General features: G+C 38.4%; 1 protein-coding gene and 1 non-coding gene across 8 annotated transcripts in view; one reads left to right on the top strand and one right to left on the bottom strand.

Annotated features, from left to right (window-relative positions):
* Nucleotides 1-18,780, bottom strand: part of NFU1 (NFU1 iron-sulfur cluster scaffold) — a 29,177-nt gene extending 10,397 nt beyond the window's left edge. Inside the window, exons 1-6 of one of the 7 annotated variants that reach the window (XM_057558469.1) lie at nt 18,501-18,629; nt 16,378-16,478; nt 12,981-13,116; nt 6,756-6,822; nt 3,237-3,351; nt 1,051-1,707 (exon numbers count right to left, since the gene is read on the bottom strand). In XM_057558469.1, coding sequence (XP_057414452.1) covers nt 1,574-1,707; nt 3,237-3,351; nt 6,756-6,822; nt 12,981-13,116; nt 16,378-16,478; nt 18,501-18,562 — 615 coding nt within the window. In that variant the 5' untranslated portion in view covers nt 18,563-18,629 and the 3' untranslated portion in view covers nt 1,051-1,573. The other 6 variants (XM_007189781.3, XM_007189779.3, XM_057558468.1 and 3 more) reach the window with 6 other exon arrangements.
* Nucleotides 1,204-1,309, top strand: LOC114238802 (U6 spliceosomal RNA). The gene has a single exon (XR_003624080.1). It is a non-coding gene; the product is annotated as a U6 spliceosomal RNA (small nuclear RNA).
* Nucleotides 18,781-23,474: the final 4,694 nt, after the last annotated feature.

The following is a 23,474-nucleotide window of genomic DNA, read 5'->3' as shown; positions in this document are numbered from 1 at the left end:
TAGGCCCGTGAGCCACAACTACTGAGCCTGCGCGTCTGGAGCTTGTGCTCCGCAACAAGAGAGGCCGCCACAGTGAGAGGCCCGCGCACCGTGATGAAGAGTGGCCCCCGCTCGCCGCATCTAGAGAAAGCCCTCGCACAGAAACGAAGACCCAACACAGCCAAAAATAAATAAATAAATAAATGAATAAAAAAATTAAGAAGAATGCTGCCTACTAAAAAAAAAAAAAAAAAAAAATTCCTAGTTCTGCTGGACTTCCCTGGTGGCGCAAAGAATCTGCCTGCCGATGCAGGGGACATGGGTTCAAGCCCTGGTCTGGTAAGATCCCACATTCCATGGAGCAACTAAGCCTGTGGGCCACAACTACTAAGCCCACGTGCCACAACTACTGAAGCCCGCACACCTAGAGCCCATGCTCCACAACAAGAGAAGCACCGCAGTGAGAAGCCCACATACCACCACGCAGTGTAGCCCCCGCTCACTGCAACAAAGACCCAACGCAGTCAAAAATAAAATGTAAATAAATAAATAAATTTATATAAAAAAAGAAAGAATTCTTTATAAAAAAAAAAATTCCTAGTGCTGGGTCAATAGGCTCATGTATTTTTAAGTTTTGGTAGACGTCAAATGGCTCTCAAAACATTATATCAATTTTACATACATGTCCATCAAGAACACATATAATTTCAAATTTGTATTATTATTTAAAATTTGCATAAATGGCATATATGTAAGAATATGTAAATAAACTCTTCAGTTTTCCTTTATCACTTAATATTTTTTATATCCTTCAACACTGATATCTCCTAATCAAGTTCACTCCTTTTAACTGCTAACATATTTTTAAAATATGTCAATGAACATGCTTCCGCATGTTGTCTTGTGTACATTTATCAGACTCATTTAGAATATATATTATCTAGAAGTGAAATTGATTCATTTAAAGGTGATTATACAAATGTTTGTGTGTGTGTAGATATATGTATACATATACATACACACAAAGCAGTATCTGTACGATATTGGAGAAAGGAAAAATTTCATCACCAACAAATATAATAATCACAGCTAGTATTTGAGATCGATGTGAAGTTACTCTTCCAAGTGCTTTACATAAAATAACTTATTAAAACAATGTATACAAAACAGAAACCACAAAGGATAAGATGAAAATATGCAACTCCATTAAAAAGAAAAACTTCTGTGCTTGCTTCAGCAGCACAAATACTAAAACTGAAATGATACAGAGAAGATTAGCATGGTCCCTTCGCAAAGAGATACACAAATTTGTGAAACATTCCATATTTTAAAATAAGAAAAAATTTCTTTCTTTTTTTCTTACATGGGACTTTTGTTTGTTTGTTTGTTTTTACTTTTGGCTGTGTTGGGTCTTCGTTGCTGTGCGCGGGCTTTCTCTAGTTGCGGCGAGCGGGGGCTACTCTTCGTTGCAGTGCGTGGGCTTCTCATTGTGGTGGCTTCTCTTGCTGTGGAGCACAGGCTCTAGGCACGTGGGCTTCAGTAGTTGTTGCACACGGGCTCTAGAGTGGAGGCTCAGTACTTGTGGCGCACAGGCTTAGTTGCTCCATGGCATGTGGGATCTTCCCAGGCCAGGGATCGAACCCGTGTCCCCTGCAGTGGCAGGCGGATTCTTAACCACTGCACCACCAGGGAAGCCCAAGAAAAAATTTCTGAATGGCAAAAGACAATCTAAATATAGTGAAAATATAAGGCATGGTTAGGGAGAAGTTATTTGCTATGAATATACTTAATTTATATATAGTATATTCAGGATTTATACTCAGAATATTTTTTTAAAACTTGCTAAAGCCAGTACAAAAAAGACACATAATTCAATTTTTTAAAAAATCAGCAAAGATTATGAACAGGAAATTTACTGAAAAGGAAAATATTGGCCAGTCATATGAAAATTGGCCATATGTTTATATGAAAACCTTCAGGCTCAATATTAATCAAGGAAATGAAATTAAAACAAGACACCATTTTACCCCTAACATATTGGTTAAAAGAAAAAAGTAAACACAAAGTGATGATGAAGATATAAGAAAGTTGAAATTCTTATACACTGCTAATTTACATGTAAATTAGAAGAATTTACGATACAGCAATTCTGCTTTTAGGAATATACTCTGAAAGTACTCTAAAGCAGGTTTCCACAAATGCACAAAGAGACTTGTACAAGAACACCCAATGCAGCAATGTTTGTAACAGAAATTAGCACAAACAATTCACTTGAATATAAGTAAAGGAAAAAATTAATTAACTGTAATTTATTCATATAATGGAATACTATCCAGCACTTAAAATAAATAAACTGATGTATTTCAAAATACGTGAAAAAAGGAAAGTTGCATATAACACAAGTTATTTAAAGTTTAAGAACAAAAACCAATACTATAAATTCCCTGCAGAGATTTACATGTGTAGCAAAAGTTTACAAACAAACTAAATTTACATACATTTCTGGAATTAGAAAGGGAAAAGGGATGGGAGTTCTGGGTCTTCGGCTATGTCTTTAATATTTTATTTAGAAATGAGTCTAAAGCAATTAAGGCAGAGAGTTAACCTTTGTTAAATCTGAGAAGAGGGCAAATTGGTGAGCATTATAATATTAGTTTCTATATGCTTGAAAATTTTTATAATTGAAAATTTTAGTTTTGTATAATATATTCAATTCATACACAAGTTTTATAAAATGATGGATGAAACTAGTACACATGAAATTTTGTCCCCTCTGGAATTGGTTCCAGAGCTAAATATAGTATAATGATAAAAACCTGTAGTCCCCTTGGGCTTCCCTGGTGGCGCAGTGGTTGAGAGTCTGCCTGCTAATGCGGGGGACACGGGTTCGAGCCCTGGTCTGGGAGGATCCCACATGCCGCGGAGCGGCTGGGCCCGTGAGCCACAATTGCTGAGCCTGCGCGTCTGGAGCCTGTGCTCCGCAACGGGAGAGGCCGTGACGGTGAGAGGCCCGCGCACCGTGATGAAGAGTGGCCCCCGCTTGCCACAACTAGAGAAAGCCCTAGCACAGAAACGAAGACCCAACATAGCAATCAATCAATCAATCAATTAATCAATAAAAATAAATAAATCTTTAAAAAAAAAAAAAAAAACAAAAAAAAAACCTGTAGTCCCATGACTTCTGAAATCAAGACAAATGTGAAGAAAATAGAACAGTTTAAAAAAAAAAGATAAATATTAATTACCCAACACATTACCTGCTTCTCCTGAAGGTGTTTCCTCAGTAACTAAAGGTAAGCCAGATGCAAAGAAATCCATAATTGTAGCATAGATATCTGGTTTCAGTAAATTCCAGTCTAACTCTTCATTTTCCTGTAAATATTTGAAGGAAAACATTACATTTTCAACCAAGGGCAAAAACAAATACAAAACAATACCTTTAAGAATCTTTCCCTATATATATTCTATAGCACTCATTTCTGGAAAATATATGTCAGTTACTGTTCCTAAAGGAGCTGGCTTATAATGACTTTTAGAAGATACAATCTTAGAACATCCCCCAATTCATTCATTCATCAAATAAGTGTTCTGTATGTACATGCCCTGTAGAGGGGATACCAAAATGACTAAAAGATATTTTTTCATGAGGTGAAGAGAGTTAAAATACTGAATGGATTCTGTGTTTAAAGAGGGTAATAAAGGGACTTCCCATTCTTTTAATAAAATAGGATATAACTGCTTGATGAACTATACAGGATATCCCACGACTATTCAAAAAAATTCAACTTATGTATATTACTTAATAGTATTGAAGAAACCCAATGACATAACTGTTGAACCGTAAGTATAACGTGTCTTATCTACGGCTACTGTACTAGAGGACTTGTGGACCATCAAATAGACTCGTATCCATAAGAAAGAATCCATAATTATTTCACTTCTATATCTGGCCAACTAGTTGATTCCATAAAAAAGAAAAAAGAGAGATAGTACCCAAATAGTACTAACATCTAAAATGAGAAAGGCAGCATGTTTTGTTTTAATTTTTTAAAGGAGAGCTCTTTAGGAGAAAAACTATTAGAGGCAGTCTATTTAGATTCTCAGGAGGCTGTTAGCTAGGGTCTATGCTTAAATACTATTAAAAACTGAGTCTTCATATACAAACGGGTCTATTTTTGTCATGGATTAAGAACTAATTCAGAGACAGTACACAGAAGGTAAAACAGGCACTACTACGAATACAAAAACAAAATTAGTGAGACGCCTTAGTGATTGGTAATGAGTACTACTTCCAGGTAACATTTTAATAAATTATTTGGAAGATGGATCAGAGGGCTACCTTAGAGCTTCAGTAAGTAATGGGCTCTACTGAATAGGGAAATATTGGTATTAAAAGAAAAAAAATATTATGAAGTTATCTGAATGACAAAAAGGCAGCATATAAGCTGCAAATATACATTTAGGAGAAAAAAAAACGATGCATAAAGAAGCCTGTGAATTATCAAACAAGTTAGAAAGGGAAACAGGCAATCACTGAAGGTATCAGGTAAATGGGATAGTCCATGATGAGGAAGGTAATTGGAAGAAAGCACATCAATCTACTAGTCTATCTATTAAATATCAGTGTGTGCCCTAACTTGGAATATTATTTATTGGTTATATCATTCCATTAAGAAAAAATAATGGAGCTAGAGAAATTTCAAAAAGGGTAACTAAATTACAAAGGGAAAGGGAAATAAAAGATGACTTACCAAAATCAAATCAAGAAGAAAAACAAACCTTTGTAAGCTATAATCACGTTTTCATCCCCCCCCAAAAAATTTATATAGCATAGGCTATATGTAAAAGAAAAAAAACTTCTTAAAATACATAATTTCCTATTTGTAAAATGAAGACAAGAAAAACTAGTTATAAGAATTAAATTTTTTAAAAGTAAAAAAAAAACACTGTAAATAACTATACTTCAATTTAAAAATGGTTTAAAAAGAAGAATTAAATTAGATAATGTATGTAAAGCACTAGTGCCACATCAAACATGTTGGTGATGCTGGTCCTTTTTTCTCCTTCAAAAAATATCAAAGAAAGAAAACTGGGGGGCTTCCCTGGTGCCGCAGTGGTTGAGAATCTGCATGCCAATGCAGGGGACACGGGTTCGAGCCCTGGTCTGGGAAGATCCCACATGCCGCGGAGCAACTAGGCCCGTGAGCCACAACTACTGAGCCTGCGCGTCTGGAGCCTGTGCTCCGCAACAAGAGAGGCCGCGACAATGAGAGGCCCGTGCACCGCGATGAAGAGTGGCCCCCGCTCGCCGCAACTAGAGAAAGCCCTCGCACAGAAACGAAGACCCAACACAGCCAAAAATAAAAATAAAATAAAATAAAATAAAATAAGAAAGAAAATTGAAGAATAACAAAGATAGGTCAAATGTCTATAAACAAAGACTAGAGACTGGTGAGCACAGATTTGCTCACCACAATCCTACATTTGGGGGAAACCACTTGAAGCCTGAAAATTCAATTTAGGAAATTTTACATCATTGTTTCCTTCTACAAAAATTTCTTTGAATGCATACTATGTGCTAAGCATTGTTGTAGGTGAGCTTAACAAGATGGACTATCTTTATCTTCATGGAGTTTACATTCTAGTGCAGGAAAGAAAGGTAATAAAAATAAACAATATCATTAAGAGATAAGTGTAATGAAGAAAATAAGGTAATAAACGCCTGGGGGGAGTTACCACTTTCAGTAATATGGTCAAGAAAGGGCTTTCTGAGAATTTAGAACAAATAACACTTTAAACAACCGGGAAGAACATTTTATAATCCGGATATTTGTGTGAACAACCATAGCCACTGGGATCGCCAGCATGGAAGAAAATCCTAATTCTCCTCATATAAACAGCTGCAAGGGAATACTAGACTAGATGTAACATGTTGATAACTCAGTATATTCCCTTTCATGGTGCAGCAAGAACTCAAGAGTAATCCTTTCAAACTGCTTAAGAGTAGCTAATTGAATACTTTTGATTTTGATGCAAAATTGGGCAAGTAATTAAGTTCAGTGCATACATATCAATTACAGATTTAAAAGAATAAGTATAGTTCAAATTTATATGGTTCATTTCTCATTAATCTAGTAGACTTAAAAATGAAACAGTCTTTTCTAGCAAGTATGACCTTAGATGTTGGATGGGTAGCATATTTAGCTTGATTTTTTGACATTAAGAGGTTATCCAAGTGTTGCAGAAGTACACAATCCACTGCTCTTGTCTGTGAAGCTCTGAAGTGTCATTGCAGGATGGTAGGCTGGCAGAATGTGCCAGATGCCATTTTATAAATGCTCATTTTGAAAGGAGACAGATAATCATTCTGTAGGTCAAATATACATATATTTGATCATTTATTTGCTTCTCTTTTTACTCTATCAATGTAAATTAAGAATTAGTAAAAATTATACTTGGAAGCCTAAATTTTAGTCCTGCCAAGGTTGAGTCTTGGTCCTGCTGGAGGCTACCTATACAATCTTGGACACTGCATTTAACTCTCTGAAGCTCAAGTTTTTCTCTTTTGAAAAATGAGGGATCTGGACTATAGTTAATTTCAACTTGAAAATTCTATTAAATAATTAACTTGAGAAATGTGAGAAGTAAAATTAATTGGAGATTTTTAATAACAGTATGTGTGGAACACATCAAGAATGGATATTCTGGAGAGGGGCACTGGACTCAGAAAAAACTAAAAGTATGTCACATCTTATCTTACATAATCCTATGCTTACCTTTGTGACAGTGATGAAATCTGGTCCAAAGAAGACACTTTTTACTCCTTCAATCCTAAATAACTGCCTGTGAAAAAATTTAAAAAGAGAGATAATAAAATGGTTTATTATGGAAAAGTCTACAACAGAAGTCCCCAACCTTTTTGGCACCAGGGACCAGTTTCGTGGAAGTCAATTTTTCCACGGACGCGGGGGTGGGGGTGGGAGATGGTTCCAGCGGTAACGCGAACGATGGTGGGGAAGGTTCAGGTGGTAATGTGAATGATGGGGAGCGATGGGCAGTGGCAGATGAAGCTTCCCTTGGTTGCCCACAGCTCACCTCCTGCTGTGCGGCCCGGTTCCTAACAGGCCTCGGACCGGGGGTTGGGAACCCCTGGTCTACAATATACATGAAAGTAGAGAGAAATGTAAAAGAACCTCCACATAGTCATCAGCAGTTTCAACAATTAGCAAATCATGGCCAAACTTGTTTCATCCTCTTACCCTACGATCCAGCAATCCCACTCCTAGTTATTTACCCAAGAGAAATGAAAACGTATGCTCCATAAAGACTTGCACGTGAATCTCTTTTTTTTTAATTTATTTATTTTTGCCGCTTCGGGTCTTCATTGCTGCACGCAGGTCCTCTAGAATTGCAGCGAGCGGAGGCCACTCTTCACCGCGGTGCTTGGGTTTCTCACTGCAGTGGCCTCTCCTGCCGTGAAGCACGGGCTCTAGGCATGCGGGCTTCAGCACTTGTGGCACACGGGCTCAGTAGCTGTGGCTCGCAAGCGGTAGAGTGCAGGCTCAGTAGTTGTGGCACACAGCTTAGTTGCTCCGCGGCATGTGGGATCTTTCCAGACCAGGGCCCGAACCCGTGTCCCCTGCACTGGCAGGCGGATTCCTAACCACTGCACCACCAGGGAAGCCTTGCACATGAATCTTTATAGCAGCTTTATTTACAATACCAAAAACAAAAAAATCTGGAAATGTCCATCTACTGAGGAATGACTAAACAAACTGGGAATACCCATACAATGTAGTATTACTTGGCAATAAAGAGAAATGAACTATAGATCCACACAAGGACAAGGATGACTCTCAAAATCATTATACTAAATGAAAGAAGCCAAACACAAAAGACTATCTGGTTCCATTTATATGAAACTCTAGAAAAGGCAAAACTGTAGTGGCGTAAAGAATATCAATAGCTGCCAGGGTGATAGATGTGTTAACTAACCTTTCTATGGTAATCATTTCACAATGTATATGTATATCAAATCATCATGTTGTATACCTTAAACTTAAACAATGCTTTATGTCAATTACATCTCACAGAAGCTGGAAAAAACATTTTTTAATAAAAATTTAAAAATTAAAAGTCATTGCCATAAAAAAAAAGTTAGCAGGGTGTGGACGTGAAGCAAGAGGAGACTGAAAGCAAAGGGAAATGAGGGATCTTTTACAGTGATAAAAATGTTTTACATTTTTATTTTCTTGGTGGTTACACAATTTTATATACTTATCAAAACTCACTTAAAATTGGTGAATTTTATTGCACGTAAATTATACTTCAGTAAAGCTAATTTTTTAGAATCCTGTGAGAGGAGGAAGGGCAGATTATAATTTGAAAAAGCCCTTCAAGGAATTTTGTATTACAGCTTCCTTCCCCAATCACTGACATATGTACCACACCTAGCAGACTCTCTAAAGCAGTTTCTTTTTTCCCAACCTTAGGAACAAAAGCTGACATACTCCAAAGGTTAGTTTCCTTTTCTTTGTCTACCATTGCAAGAATGCTATCAAAATTACTGCTTTGAAATTATTTAGGAATTTGTCTGAAACTATGTCGCCTAAGTCCTTTGCACAACCACTTCATGTTAAATTTGCAAGTGGTCACAAGATTTTTGGCTGCAGCTTATGATCCATAAACCAAAGCACAGACCTTTAAGTAGGACCCTTGATTAGCACTATCAGCAAAGCTTTTTTTTTTTTTTCCAAATGAAAGGAATATGCAAAGGAATACACCTGATCTATGGTCCATATCATGGAGACTGCTTTAGGAAAGAGTTCACAGGTTCTGTCCCTAAAAGAAAGAAAAAGCGGAAACAGGAGTTTCAAACACTATTGTACATGCTTTGTCATTTAGGTTACTTTCCTTGGGACAATTTCAACTTGGCAATGTCCAAAACAAAATATGATACCCAGAACTGAAAACACTATCCCAAATGTAGTCTAACTTGTTCAGAGTACAAAGACTATTACCTCTCTTAGGCTGGACACTAGGACTCTGTTAAAGTTTGACTGACTTTTTTGAGCATTGCATCATATCCAACATGACTAACTGAAAGGTCAGGTTCTTCTATCCCATAATTGTGCTATTCATTTAAAACATTTTAACACACGGCTTAATATTTTTTTGTTAGACTTTCATCTTATTTGCTTTAAGCCTAATAAAACTTTCAAAAATGTCTCTGAATTTTGCCATCCAACAGATAAGCAAATCCTCTCATCTGAAAAACTGATAATTATATCTTTATTAATGTTGCTGATTTTAAAAAAGTCCTGAATAAACATGCCAGCTACAGTGATTCAGAGCCCTTTTACACGTCCCTGGAGACAGGTTTACGCTCTGCTTACATTTTTTTGTCTTGTCTACAAGGACAGGAATAAACAAGTCAAATGCCTCCCAGAAGTAAGATACATTTCTGTGTATTCATTCATTCAACTAATATTTGAGTACTTGCTGAGTAGCTACACTGTACAAAGCACTAGGGATACAACAACGAGCAGGACAGACTGGTTTCCATCCTCATGAAGCTTACGTTCTACCTTACAGTAAAAACATTCTCTGCTAAACAACAAAAACAAGGCTGACTGAAGATAATAAATTCTGTAAACCGGAGAAACGGGGATTTTTGCCAACTGAACATGTGACAGAAATAATCTCCAACTAATCTGTAACTGAATCAATTGGGCTTTTTTATTTTTACATTTTTTAAAATACAAAACATGTGAGCTTGTACTTGATGTAAACATTTCAAACTATACATAGAGAGTGAAAATGCCTCTTGACCACCCCTCCCAAATCCACTGTTATCAGTTTCGTGTACATTCTTCCAGATCTCTTTATCAGTGCATTTTTGTTGTTTTGTGTTTTTTGTTTTCATACACATAATAATCATAATGTATTCATTGTTCTGCAACTTGCTTTCTGCAATATCAGTATGTCTTAGAGGTCATTCGGTAAACATGAGTCCTCCTCATCCTTTTTATTGTTTTATTGTTTGTCCATGCAGACTATGGACGAACAAAGTTTATCTAACTCTTCCTACCGATGAATATTTAGGTTGTTTCTAACTTATTACCATTACCAACAAGGCTACAATGAACATACTTGCACACTCCTTACGTATATATGTGGCTGTTCTCTAAGGTAGTGTTTTTCAAAACCACCAGTGAGTCGTAAAAGCAATTATATAGTGACCAGGATTTTATTTAATAAAATAAAACAGAACAGAACAGAATAATATAAAAAGCACAAGAAAGGAAATATAAGAATGCTTTAGGGACTTCCCTGGTGGTGCAGTGGTTAAGAATCCGCCTGCCAATGCAGGGGACACAGGTTCGCTCCCTGGTCCGGGAAGATCCCACATGCTGCAGAGCAACTAAGCCAGTGTGCTACAACTACTGAGCCTACTGAGCCTACGTTCTAGAGCCTGCAAGCCACAACTACTGAGCCCACGTGCCACAACTACTGAAGCCTGCGCGCCTAGAGCCTGCGCTCCGCAACAAGAGAAGCCACCGCAATAAGAAGCCTGAGCACCACAACAAAGAGTAGCCCCACTTGCCACAACTAGAGAAAGCCCGCGTGCAGCAACGAAGACCCAACGCAGACAAAAACAAATAAATAAAAAATAAATTTATAAAAAAAAAGAATGTTTTATACCTTATAAAGGCGAAAATCGCCTCATCAAACACTTGTTTCATACCTATATATACATACATATATGTATATATGTATGTATATCTGCGTATGTATACGTGTATGTGTGTATGTATATAGTGAGTCATAATATAAGATGTTTAATAGCTGATTCACTTTGTTATAAAGCAGAAACTAACACACCATTGTAAAGCAATTATACTCCAATAGAGATGTTAAAAAAAAAAGTTTATTACTGTGGCTTGTATTAAAAAGTACAAAAAACAAATGCTCTAAGATATATTCCAAGAAATGGTATGTTTAGGTCGAAGGAAATGTGCATATTTATTAATTAGAAACTTTAAAAATGATTCCTGAGATAAGCATATTCCTGGCTCCCCTAAATGAGACACATTAAATGGCTGTATGTATACAGAAATAGTTATCTAAGTTTTATTTTCCCAATATCCTTGGCAATCAGTATCAGTCTTAGGTTACCAAAAATTTCAGTTGATGTGATTGACCTAACATTTCTTATTATAAATAACTTCTCTAGCTATCAGTTAAAAAGGGGTTTTATAATTTTACTGTTTGTGCTTTATCATCAGACATACATTTAACATGTCTTAGTGAATTTAAAAACTGTCACCACTGAATGTAAATTGGTGCAGCCACTATGGAAAACAGTATGGAGGTTCCTTAAAAAACTAAAAATAGAGCTATCATATGATCCAGCAATCCCACTCCTGGGTATATATCCAGAAAAAATGAAAACTCTAATTCCAAAAGATACACACACCCCAGTATTCACAGCAGCACTATTTACAATAGTCAAGACATGGAAACAACCCAAGTGCCCATCAACAGACAACTGACTTAAGAAGATGTTGTACACCTGTACAATGGAATATTACTCAGTCATTAAAAAGAATGAAATAATGCCATTTACAGCAACATGGATGGACCTAGAGAATATTATACTTAATGAAGTAAGTCAGACAGAGAAAAACAAATACTGTATGATATCACTTATATGTGGAAACTAAAAAATAATGCAAATGAATCTATATACAAAACAGAAGCAGACTCAAAGACACAGAAAACAAACTTACGGTTACCAAAGGGGAAAGAGAGGGAGGGACAAATTAGGAGCATGAGATTAACAGATAAGGACTACCTAAAATAGATTAGCAACAAGGATCTACTACATAGCACAGGGAATTATATTCCGTATCTTTTAATAACTATAATAGAATATAATCTGGAAAGAAAAATAACTGAATCACTTTGCTATCCACCTCAAGCTAACACAATATTGTAAATCAACTATACTTCAATAAATAAAAATAAAAACTGTCACCACTCACTAGTTTATTGAAAAATCATGCCACGGGACTTCCCTGGTGGTGCAGTGGTTAAGAATCCACCTGCCAATGCAGGGGACACGGGTTCGAGCCCTGGTCCGGGAAGATACCACATGCCGCGGAGCAACTAAGCCCGTGCGCCACAAATACTGAGCCTGCACTCTAGAGCCCGTGAGCCACAACTACTGAGCCTGCGTGCCACAACTACTGAAGCCCGTGCGCCTAGAGCCCGTGTTCCACAACAAGAGAAGCCACCGCAATGAGAAGCCTGCACACCGCAACAAAGAATAGCCCCCGCTCGCCACAACTAGAGAAAGCCCGCGTGCAGCAACAAAGACCCAACACAGCCAAAAATTATTAAATAAATAATAAATAAATTAAAAAAAAAATCATGCCACATCTGATAACTATTATCATTTATAGTTCTGAGAGGAATATTTTAGAAACTATTCCATTTTGAAACATCTAGAAATCCAGCTATCCTTGAGAATCAAATGATCATGTTTTTATTGTTTTCTAAAAACAGGGTCTTAAAGATTTAGAATGGATATCTGCCTCATTTTTTTTTTTTTTTTTTTTTTTGCCACGTGGCACGTGGGATCTTAGTTCCCCAACCAGGGATCGAACCCACGCCTCCTGCATTGGAAGCGTGGTGTTTTAACCACTGGACCACCAGGTAAGTCCTGCCATATTATCATTTTGATAGATTTTTTAACAGGAAAAATATAAATTCTTATTTAGTCATGCTGCAGATCTCTTAAGTACATCCCTTTTCAGGAGAAGAGTTTCCTAATATCAACTCTTATTTTTCTTTCTCTCTCACCTGAAAAGAAAATAATCTCTATACTGAAAAGATGCAATGCACATAAAAGTAAAATAGCTAAATAAGGCTACCTTAACCCCCGAAGTCAGTTATTTATGTTTCTTGGTAAAAGCAAATTAAAAATAGTACTATACCTAGCCAGAGGGGAGCGAAATGCTGTAGCTGGTGTGGGAAAATCCATGGTCCTTGTCTCAAGAACTGGTTTTCCTGGAATAAACTTTAAACTGTTGGGATTTGGGGTATCTTGTGTTTGAATAAACATGTATCTCACTAGAAGAGGAAAAAGAAAGAATGTTATTCTAGAAAAAAATTGTTAAGTTTATGGACTATGAAGTGCTCATTTTCAGAGAACCAAAAGAAATATGGAAAATTAGAAAAAAAGAATATAAAGCTTATTGCCCAAGCTTACAGAATAAGAATCGTTAAAGACAAGCAACAAATTTATCAAAATATTTAGGATAACTTCACTGAATTTTATATTAACACTAATTATTTAGATAGTTTTGTTACTCAACAGATTCTAGCAATATCCTACACCTAAGTAGGAAGGCATATCATAATTCAGGAGTCTTAGATGGATTCTATTTGGTAACAATACCAAATTAGCTATAATAATAAATCATCATCACTTTCCAAAGTGCTAACATTTTTTAAAGATAAATAAATTTATAATAATAACAAATGATATTTATTTTATGCTTACTTATTACATATCAGAGACAGGGTTGAGTGCTTTATATATATTTAAGCCTTTAACAATCCTATGAAGAATGTATTATTGTTCCCATTTTACAAATGAAGAAACTGAGGCTTAGAGATAAGTAACTTGTTAAGTCACTAAGAGTTAAGTAACTTGTCCAAAGGTATAGAGTTAGTGACATTATAAATTATCATGTAGGTGGGAATCTATGTGAATTACTTTCTAGAATATTTTAAAATTATCTTCAGAGATTCATTTCTTCTCTGTTCCTTCTAGGGCCATGATCAGATTGAGAATAAAAGAATCTTTAATTTCCTACCTTGCTATTATGATAACAGCTTGTAGGACAAAAATATAGTACTGAGGTTTTAACAGTTTAAAACTATTAAACAGGCTCTGGTTACTTACTATGAAAATAAACCTTCTGACTTAAAAAAAAAAAAAAAAACACCACCACCCAGTTCTCTTCTTAGAGCAGTATATGGAGATAAGTTAATTTATTGAGTAATTATCATGTACTGGGCAGAGTGCTAAGCACTTTATGTGAATTATACCATTTAATCCTTACATCCTGCCAAGGAGGCATTGTTTTTATCCTAATTTATAAATGAGGAAACTAAAGCTCAAAGTCACTCGGCTAGTTAAGTGACAGAGCCAGGATTCAAGCCTGGCCAATTTTCCAGCACTGACTTGTTTAACCACTGTGCATTAGTGCCAAGCATAAAAGGAAAATATACTTAAGATCAGTCTTTCTATCCTGTCATAATCCTCATATCACATATCTTAAGAAAGAGTAAAGTATCAAAAAACAACAGTTTTATTTTAAATTAGAAAGAGATTAAATTTGGCAAAGTTGGTATAAAAATGCTTTTCTTAACTGTTAAAAGAGAAGATTCTAATTTGACAGCTGAGATTGTTTTTGCACCTCGCCACGCAGTTCCAGCTAACTGATGTTGAGTCATTTCCTTGGTAAAGTAGAAATTGAAACTAAACTCCCATACATTTTGCTTAAGTCACTGTCCTATAAAGATATTAATTGGTGACTTGGTGACCACGCAAATCCTAAAAAAGAAAAAAATGAAAAATGATAACCTCAGTGTTGAAGTACTTGATTTAAAATATTTATACTTCCAACCAATAAACTCCTCTGACAATCTGCACTACAAGGGAACAATTTTTCAGATGCAACATTATATAAAGTGCTGCCGCCACTTTCTGTAAATATACAGAAAACAAGGTTCTTTTAACCCTGGCTCTGACCAATCATCTCTGTGGTCTTTCTTAATAATTTATTGGTAACCAAAATCTCTGCACATATTAGGCACTCCACCAATATTTGAAGAATTAAATCTGGCTTTATTCTACTCAGTCCATTTGTGTAAAACTATACATGCAGAAAGAAAAATTTTTAGAAACACCTGAAGAACTATAAATGTAAAAAATTATTTAAGAGAGTATAATCTATGTATGTATGAAATAGAAAATATGATAATATATGATATTACTACATAAATTTTAACAATGAACAAAGGTATTTCAAAAAAAGTAATCTGACTAGGTATTAACAAAATCATTCCAGTTACAGCCTAAACTGGGTTAAATTAGGTATTTCAAAAATGACTCTCAGATCCATCATCCAGAAAGATCCTCTGAAAGTGTCATAACGGTTACAACAGGAGAGAAAGACTCTTGTAAAATAATCTTTCCTATTATGCTTGGTATAATAGGTAACAGATAAAAAGGTAGGCATAAGCTCCCCCTCAAATATAAATTAATGGTGCTTGAAGTCAATATCAAAGACTAAAATCAGCAGGTTTCCAATTTGAAAATCCTAGATGACCACATAATTCAGTTCTACAAAATTTAAAAGTCTAATTAAAGTAGCTTAAGATGCTGAGTTACTCAATATTTATGCCTAAACTGCTCTGTGACTCAAGGAGACAGGAACGACACTCCTGTTCTTGCCCCAGGATACAGTGGAGGTAAGGTCTCCACCCTGATCCAACCCATGGCATTAGCCAGAGTTAGCCACCTTCCAGAGTAGCATGGCCACAAGGAGGAGTTCAAGGTAGTGATGGAAATGGAGATGGGCCAAGAGCTGAATCCAAATTCTTACAGCTCCATAAGCACATATAGGTAGGCATTCACAGACAGACAGACACACACACACACACACACCCTCCCCGACAAGGTTCCTGAACCACATGACAGTGGTCGTATTGCAAAAATTTTCAAATCCTATCTTCATACTTATTTCCAATATTAAAGAAAATAAAAGCATGTAACATCAACACGACTGTCAACAAAACCATAGAGATTAATGTTGACAAAAAAAGAAAAACTACATTCAAAGTACTATGTCCTAAGGCCTGGGTGAAAGCTAGAAACTTACTGATTTTAGAGGTATTCTTATCAAAATAAGGAGGGCAATAGCTTAAAATACATATGATTCTTTGAAACACAAACCCATTTGTAACTTCTTTTTATATTTTTGTTCAGAAATCATTTATTGAGCAACTCATGTTCCAGAAGATATGTTGCACAAGAAACTGAGATTTCATAGAAGTACTGGACACTGTATTCAGGATTCTTGAAATTTAAGGCCAAATGATATGTGTAAGCAAATAATTATAGTAATTATATTATAATAATTACTATAATAATTATAGTAATTATAGTGTAATTTATGTGTAATTATAGTGTAATTTATGGCAGAAAAAAATGCTATATTCTTTTTATAGGCATCTGAATAGGAAATTTACAAATTCTCATTGTTTATGACCCACAAAATTTCACTCAGGCAGTTTGCTCTAAAAGAGATGAAATTTTACCTGTGTTACGTAAGGTTGCAGGGAGTGGGAAAAGTGGTCTCTGGACAAACTGATGCAGAGGCTGTTTCTTAATGGTATGTGGATTCATCATATGACAGAATCTACATTCAAAAACAAATAAAAATGACACTTTAAGAGATAATCTCTTAAGCTCAAGTTTCTACTTCTCATATATAAAACAACCATAATGAAAATAATAACAAAGATGAATTTTCATTTTCCATCCACAACATTATTTCCACTCCCTTAGACAAGAAATATCTACAAACAATTTAAAAACAAGAGCTCAAGGGGAGATTTATAGCCTTTATAACTGAGTGTATATAGAATATACAATATCTGGTGTAAAGAAACAGAAATGCATCTACATTTGTGATTTATAACCTGGAGTTCCAGACTCTTAGGTATGCATGAAGGAGGCAAAGAGCTATAAACTGTTTTTCCCTTTTTAGATTTAAAAACAACTAGGTGACAGAGTCACATGGTTCAAAATTCAAAGGGAATAAAAGTAAATACAGTGAAAAGTCTCCCTCCTTTTCTGTCTCTACCACCATGTTTCCCTGGAAGGAGACAACCTATGCTATTTGTTTTGAAAGGCATTTCAATACCTCCAAAAGTCTAATAGAAAATATACTATTCTCCACCAAACTGCTAAAGAAGTCAACAATCTATACGTGTTTTCTGACTGGAAACATATTGATGCTGCTTTGTAACTTTGGTTATTTTACTCTGAATATAATCAGAATGAAATAACCAAAGTTACAAAACTTCCAAAGTGTTGACTGGCTATTGTTTTTTTCATGGATTTGACTAATTAAAAACAAAGGGAGAAGGGAAAAACAAATACTACTAGAAAAGTAAACAAAAGGAGATGTTACTAATGAAAAATTTTAGAAATCTAATGCAAGTTACTCGAAAATCAGTTTACTTTAAAATACTATTGCTATCCATTCCAATTTTCATTTCACAGGACTCACTGAGGAATTTTAAGCATATTTATGATCACTTTTTGCTTTTTATGTTTCTCTGATTATTTTCAACCTGCAAACTCATAAAGAGGAAGGACTGTCTTCATTGCTGTCCCTAGCCACTAGCATGATGACCTTCCTCATTTCTAAAATGAAGTTAATATTCACCGCTAACTCATAAAGACTGGGGCAAACATGGATCCAGATAATCCATGTAAAGTGCTTAAAACAGGGCTAGGCCATGTAGCATGTGTTCAATAAATGTTAGCTACCACTATTATTAGTATGCGATAGGTGCCCAACAATTATTCACTAAATGGAATTCAGGTTTGGGGTGAGTTAAATTATTCCAGGAAGACATCTACTCAAAAATAAGAGAGGGAGACAGGAGGTGACTAACAAAAAATCCTTCTGCAAACCTAATTATTTTAGCAAATGCACTTCAACTTCAAGAGCATCATTAGCACTAAAACCCCTAACAAACACTCAGGAGGTCAACCCTTGTGAGGCCCTCTTCTCCTTTTGTTCCGTAAGAGAAACCAGGGTACAACAATCTACTTGCGTCCTCAGTGCCTTTCACCTAACCAGTGTTGACAGATGTCCCTGGGAAGCCAAGCGCAAAGACAGGGCAAACGGAAAGAGGAAAGACAAGGAAACGGAGTGGGTTTGGTGGGTGGGGCGCGGAAATCTGGAGTTCCAGCACTTAGATGCTGTGTGACTTCAGATAGGTCATGTTCCCCTTCTAGGCCTCACTAAGAAAATGAGTGACATTTTTGACGTTCTGATTTTGTGTTTAAAAGGCAGAGCGAATGCACGGGTTGGAGGGGCTGGAGGGGCCCCGATTTAAAAACAGCTCCTTTGTGGGGTCCCTACAGCCGGTCTCTGGGAGCCTCCCCACCACAGGGACTCAGGCACCGGGTCTCGGAGCCTGGGACAAGGCCGGCAGGGCCCGCCAGAACCGGGTCGCAGAGCTGCCTCACCGAGAGCTGCCCACCTCAGGGTTTAAACCCCCAACTTCGGCGACGGGGGTGGACCCAAAGACAAGGTCAGGGGCACTTCTCCCCACCCGGTGTAAGAGAGGGCGGGCGGAAGGCGACCGCTCTGCTGGCTAAGCCCAGCGGCACCGCTATACGCAGCCCCGGGCTCACCACCTACCGCCTCCGCAGCCCCGCGGCAGCCGCCGCAGCTCCCCAGCCCAGGAGAGCTGCTGCCGCCATCTTGGTCCGAGTGCGCAGGTGTGGGACAGGCCGCTCCACCCCCAACAGCCTTCGCAACGGTGCTCAAGCCCCGCGCAGGCGCAGGCCGGCCGGGATCTGGCAAGGCACCGTGGATAGCGCACCCTACCGGCCGCGCGCGGCTCTGCTGCGGATGAGCGGGGCGGGCTTGCGTCGGCTGTTTGAAATCATTACCTACCTACTTCAGGAGGCAGGGCAACGGGGAAAAAAGAAATCCTTGCGACGCTTGCGCAGGCGTCCTCAAGTAAGCAAGAGGGACTCCGCACGCATGCGCGGAACCGTACATTGCTTTTTCCACGTGATAGGTGCTGCATTTGCACAGCCTGATCCTGCGGAACATTCTATACCCGCCCATTGCCTCTGGTAGGAACCTGCTTGCCATTCAGGCCCAGTTCAGTGACTGTCTCAAAAGACGCCCTGAAGCATCCCCTGGGAAGGTTCTCGCCTTTCTCCAGCGAGCTGCCTGCCCTTCTCCCATGGGGCCCGTGTGGACCTGGGTTAGGCTGGGTTTGTGGACTCGGTCATGTTGGACCAACACGCACAGAGAACTCACCTCGTGTGGAGCTGCCTTTTGCTGTATAAGCATGAGTAGTGACTGATTTCCAGAGCAAAGTACAAAAGTTCGTTAACTATTCTCCAGGATCTTACTGGGGTAAAAAACTTTCTCTAGGACAGCTGTTCTCAAAATGTGGACTGAGGGCAGCAACCGCATGGGAACACGTGGGAAATGCAAATTATCACACCACACGTTAGACCTACTGAATCGCAGTCTCTGGAGCTGGGGTCCAGTAATCTGTTTTAACAAACCCTCCAGGTGATTCTGATGCAGGCTAACGTTTGAGAAGCACTGTTCTAGAAGATAGAGGACTGGCTTCTGTAAGGGAAACAACACACCTGTTGTCGGACAAGTTGAGGCCACATGGAAGGGGAGGCATCTAAGGGGGTGGGCGGGGCTTCAGACTGTGGCTGCTCTGGGTCTGGACACGTGAGACTCCTGAGTGCATCTTACATTCGCAAGGCTGCATGTTGGCTTCTGTCTTTGCTGACCCATTCTAGACCTCAGTGGCACCCACGGCTTTCCCCTTTACTCTCTTCTAGACCTTGAATCAAGTGTGCAATGTGGCTCTTCCACCCAAGAACATACCCCAGTTAGGAACCATCTTGCTATCTTCAACTTCTCCTTCTCTTATCTGTTCCTTCCCATAAGAAAAATCCTGCCTTGCCTCAAACCACCACTTTTTCTTCCCCCTGCAAAGTTGAATGGCATAAAAGAGTTGTCTACACTTTAGTCTCTAGTTTTTCACCTCCCACTCTTCAAACCACCGAAAGCAGCCTTCTGTGTCCCACCAGTGTGGGGAGGGGAGCTGATCTAGTCAAGACCCCCCACATCATCCATGTTGCTGAATCTGAAGGACCCTTCTCGGTTTTTACCTTTCTTGACCTCTGGAACGTGGAATGCTGAGGGTCTCTCCCTCCCTTTAATAATCTGATTCCTTGGCTTCCCAGGCACCACAACTGCCAATTTTTCCTATTATTTTTCTGGTTACTCCTTCTCCTTTCTCCTTTGCAGGATTTCATCTGCCCGCCTCTTAAGTGTTGGTGCTTTGGGGGACCTCATCCCAGGTAGTACTCTTACCATTTTTTTGTGTGTGTGATTAATTGACAAACTTCAGGGAGTTATGCCAATTAGCATTTCAGTCAGCCACCAAAATATGTTTCTCTCCCTTGCAAAAACTGGATTTAAAAAAATTGGGGGGGGGGGGTCTTCCCTGGTGGTGCAGTGGTTAAGAATCCGCCTGACAAGGCAGGGGACACGGGTTCGAGCCCTGGTCCGGGAAGATCCCACATGCTGCGGAGCAACTAAACCCGTGCGCCACAAGTACTGAAGCCTGTGCACCCTAACTACTGAAGCCTGCACTCCTAGAGTCCGTGCTCCGCAACAAGAGAAGCCACCTCAGTGAGAAGCCTGTGCACCGCAACGAAGAGTAGCCCCCGCTCGCCACAACTAGAGAAAGCCCGCGCGCAGCAACAAAGACCCAATGCGGCCAAAATAAATAAATAAATTCTTTTTTGCCAATTATTGGTCATTTACATTAAGTGGAAAACAAAACTGGTTAGAAACAGCACATATAGTATGATCCCATTTACGTAAAATAGTTTGTGTCTCTGAGTATGTGCTTGTATGTGTGAGCATACAGTGTCTGGAAGGCTGACTGCCAGCCTCCTTTCTCTTTCCCCTCCCCTGGCTGTTTTCAGTTTCTTAAATATGCTGAATTATTTCCCACCTAAGGACCTTTGCATAAATTGTTCCCCCTTCAGGGAACAGTGCAGAAAGCCACAGGCAACCCCAGCCAAGGAAAAGGACCACTGCTCCATGATCCCAAGCCCCTTCCTACTGCCCCATCCTGCAGGAGGCAGGTGTAGAAAGAGGAGGAGACTGGTCTTTGAACCTAACCAAGGGAAAGGAAGAAAGCTCTAAGGCCGATACAAGATGGAAGTTTTAAAGACTTGGCTAGATTTTTTTAATACTTGACAGTAAGATAGAAAATAAGATAGTTTTTAAAGATGAAAGTGACCAGAAAGCAATGGGATTTGCCAAATTTCAATCAAGGAGTGAGGCAGGAAGAACAAAAAGATGACATTTAAGCCCTTTTTCTGATTGTATCTTACTGAACTCATTCTGTTCAAAATACTGGTTATATATATATTTTTTAACCATTCCCTTTACTAGCTACTCCAAAGATACCCAGTCCCTCCTCATTCTTAGCAGATTTTACTTCACAGAGAAAAAGATAGAGGCCTTGGTGGTAGCAGTGGTGGCAACTGACTCTCTAAACTATTCAAGCCTTGCACAAACTCACCTACTTATCTCTTTCTGCTGAAGGCATCCAGAATATACCACTTCAGGAGCTTTGTTTGGAACTACCCTTATCTACCTAAAAGTAGAGCCTCCCAAAAGCTTTCAAGTGTTATAAATCCTCTCCCCAGGAGTCTAGCAACCAGGAAAGATTGACTTCTATCACTGAAGAGGAGAATTCGGCTCAGGGATAAGAAATCACCTAAGCAGACATTCTCACAAAGCTATCATATCTCTTATTCTCGTTAAGAAACCATTTATCTTTTCCTAAAAATCATTTGTTTTCCCATAGGTGTTCTTCTCCCCTTCTCCTTCCCTTTGATGGAAGAAATGTTCACATACTGAGGTATGGGGAAGTTATTCTGGCTTACACATGATTTGGCTTGAACTTTATGCTAACTAAAATAGTCTGTCTTATCACCTGTCAACCATGTATTGTACACGTACTTTAACCATTGAAAGAATGTTGCCCACCATCCAGTTATATAAAGGGTTAAGTCACAATCCACTGCTGTGGCTCACACTGGGAGCCCTGAAGGGAATTCACGGGGGAAAAAACCAGCATGGGATAAGGCATTCTGCGTTTTGAATAAACTGGCCCCTAGATAGTTACGATGCAGACCTCAGGAAGAATTTCAGTGACCCTAGATTCTTGCATCTTCCCATACATAGAAGGTCACTAAAATCATCAACCTGAGATAGCTGTTCTTTGCGATGAGCAGTCATCTTTTATCAGGATCTATGCCTGACCAGCCAAAAACATTACATATCTCCGGGCTCCTCCCCTACCTCTTCAAAACAGTCTTCTCAGAGCTACTGAGAGGCTGTTTCTCAAGCTATAGTCCTCAGTTTGGCTTGACTAAAACTCTCTTCTATTCTTACTTAGATTGTTTATTGATTATGTGCAGCAGCACCTTATTAAGATGATATTGGGTTGGACAAAAAGTTTGTTCGGGTTTTTCATAAAGCCCGGGTTACGGAAAAACCCGAACGAACTTTTTGTCCAACCCAATATATAAGCCCCAAATTCTAACTGCCTCCATGAGTTATATTTTTCTGTGAATGCCCATGTAAGTATGTGAATAAAAATCTCTTTCCTCTGTAATAAGCTAAATGGGAAAAGAATTTGAAAAAGAAGAGATACAGGTATATGTATAACCGAATCACTTTGCTGTACACCTGAAACTTACACAACATTGTTAATCAGCTATGTTCCAATAAAAAAAAAAACAAAACCTCTTTTCTCTTGCTAATCTATCATTTGGCAGTTTAATTTGCCAGCCCTCAAGAACTTAACCTAAGAGTGTAGAGAGAAAGTTTTCCTCTCCAACACTGCATTAATCCTATCTCCTTTTTCCCATAGCAGAAGAGGCAACTTTCTTACCTAAAGCCAGTACCTCCACCTGTGTTCTCAATCCATCTGCTTCCTTACTCCCCCTCCCAGTCCTTAGGGACTTCACCCAATTTATTATTTTTTTAAGTAAAATTTTTGTTCAGAATATATTAGATTTACACAAAATTTGCAAAGATAGTACAGATTGTTTCTGTTTATCCCTTACCCAGTTTTCCCTGTTGATAGCATCTTACATTACCATTATACATTTGCCACAGCTAAGGAACCAGCATTAACCAAACTCCACAGTTTGGCGTTATTCTCTTGGTTAGACTGGGGTTATGGGTTAGGGGGAGGAAGACCATAGAAGGAAGTGCCCTTCTCATCACATCATAGGGTTCGTGTTATCAACATGACCTATCACTGTTGCGATTAACCTTGATCATCTGGCTGAGGCAGTGTTTGTCAGGTTTTTCCACTGTGAAGTTACTCCCTCCTCCTTCCCCTTCCATACACTACTCTTTGAACGCACAACCCACACTTAAGTTTTGTGGAATTAAGCTCCACTTTGGGGAGATGGGGGAGCTAAATAAATTAACTGAAATTCTTCTGTATATGTCTTTTCTTGATTTATTCAGTCGTTTTTTATATCAGCATGGGCTCATGGGTATTTACTTTATACTTTGTTGTAACCTAATACTATG

This window comes from Balaenoptera acutorostrata, chromosome 12, assembly GCF_949987535.1.
Source record: "Balaenoptera acutorostrata chromosome 12, mBalAcu1.1, whole genome shotgun sequence".
NCBI classification, from domain to species: domain Eukaryota; kingdom Metazoa; phylum Chordata; class Mammalia; order Artiodactyla; family Balaenopteridae; genus Balaenoptera; species Balaenoptera acutorostrata.
Note: the sequence above shows the minus strand (reverse complement) of the source record. Positions and strands in the feature narration are given on the sequence as shown.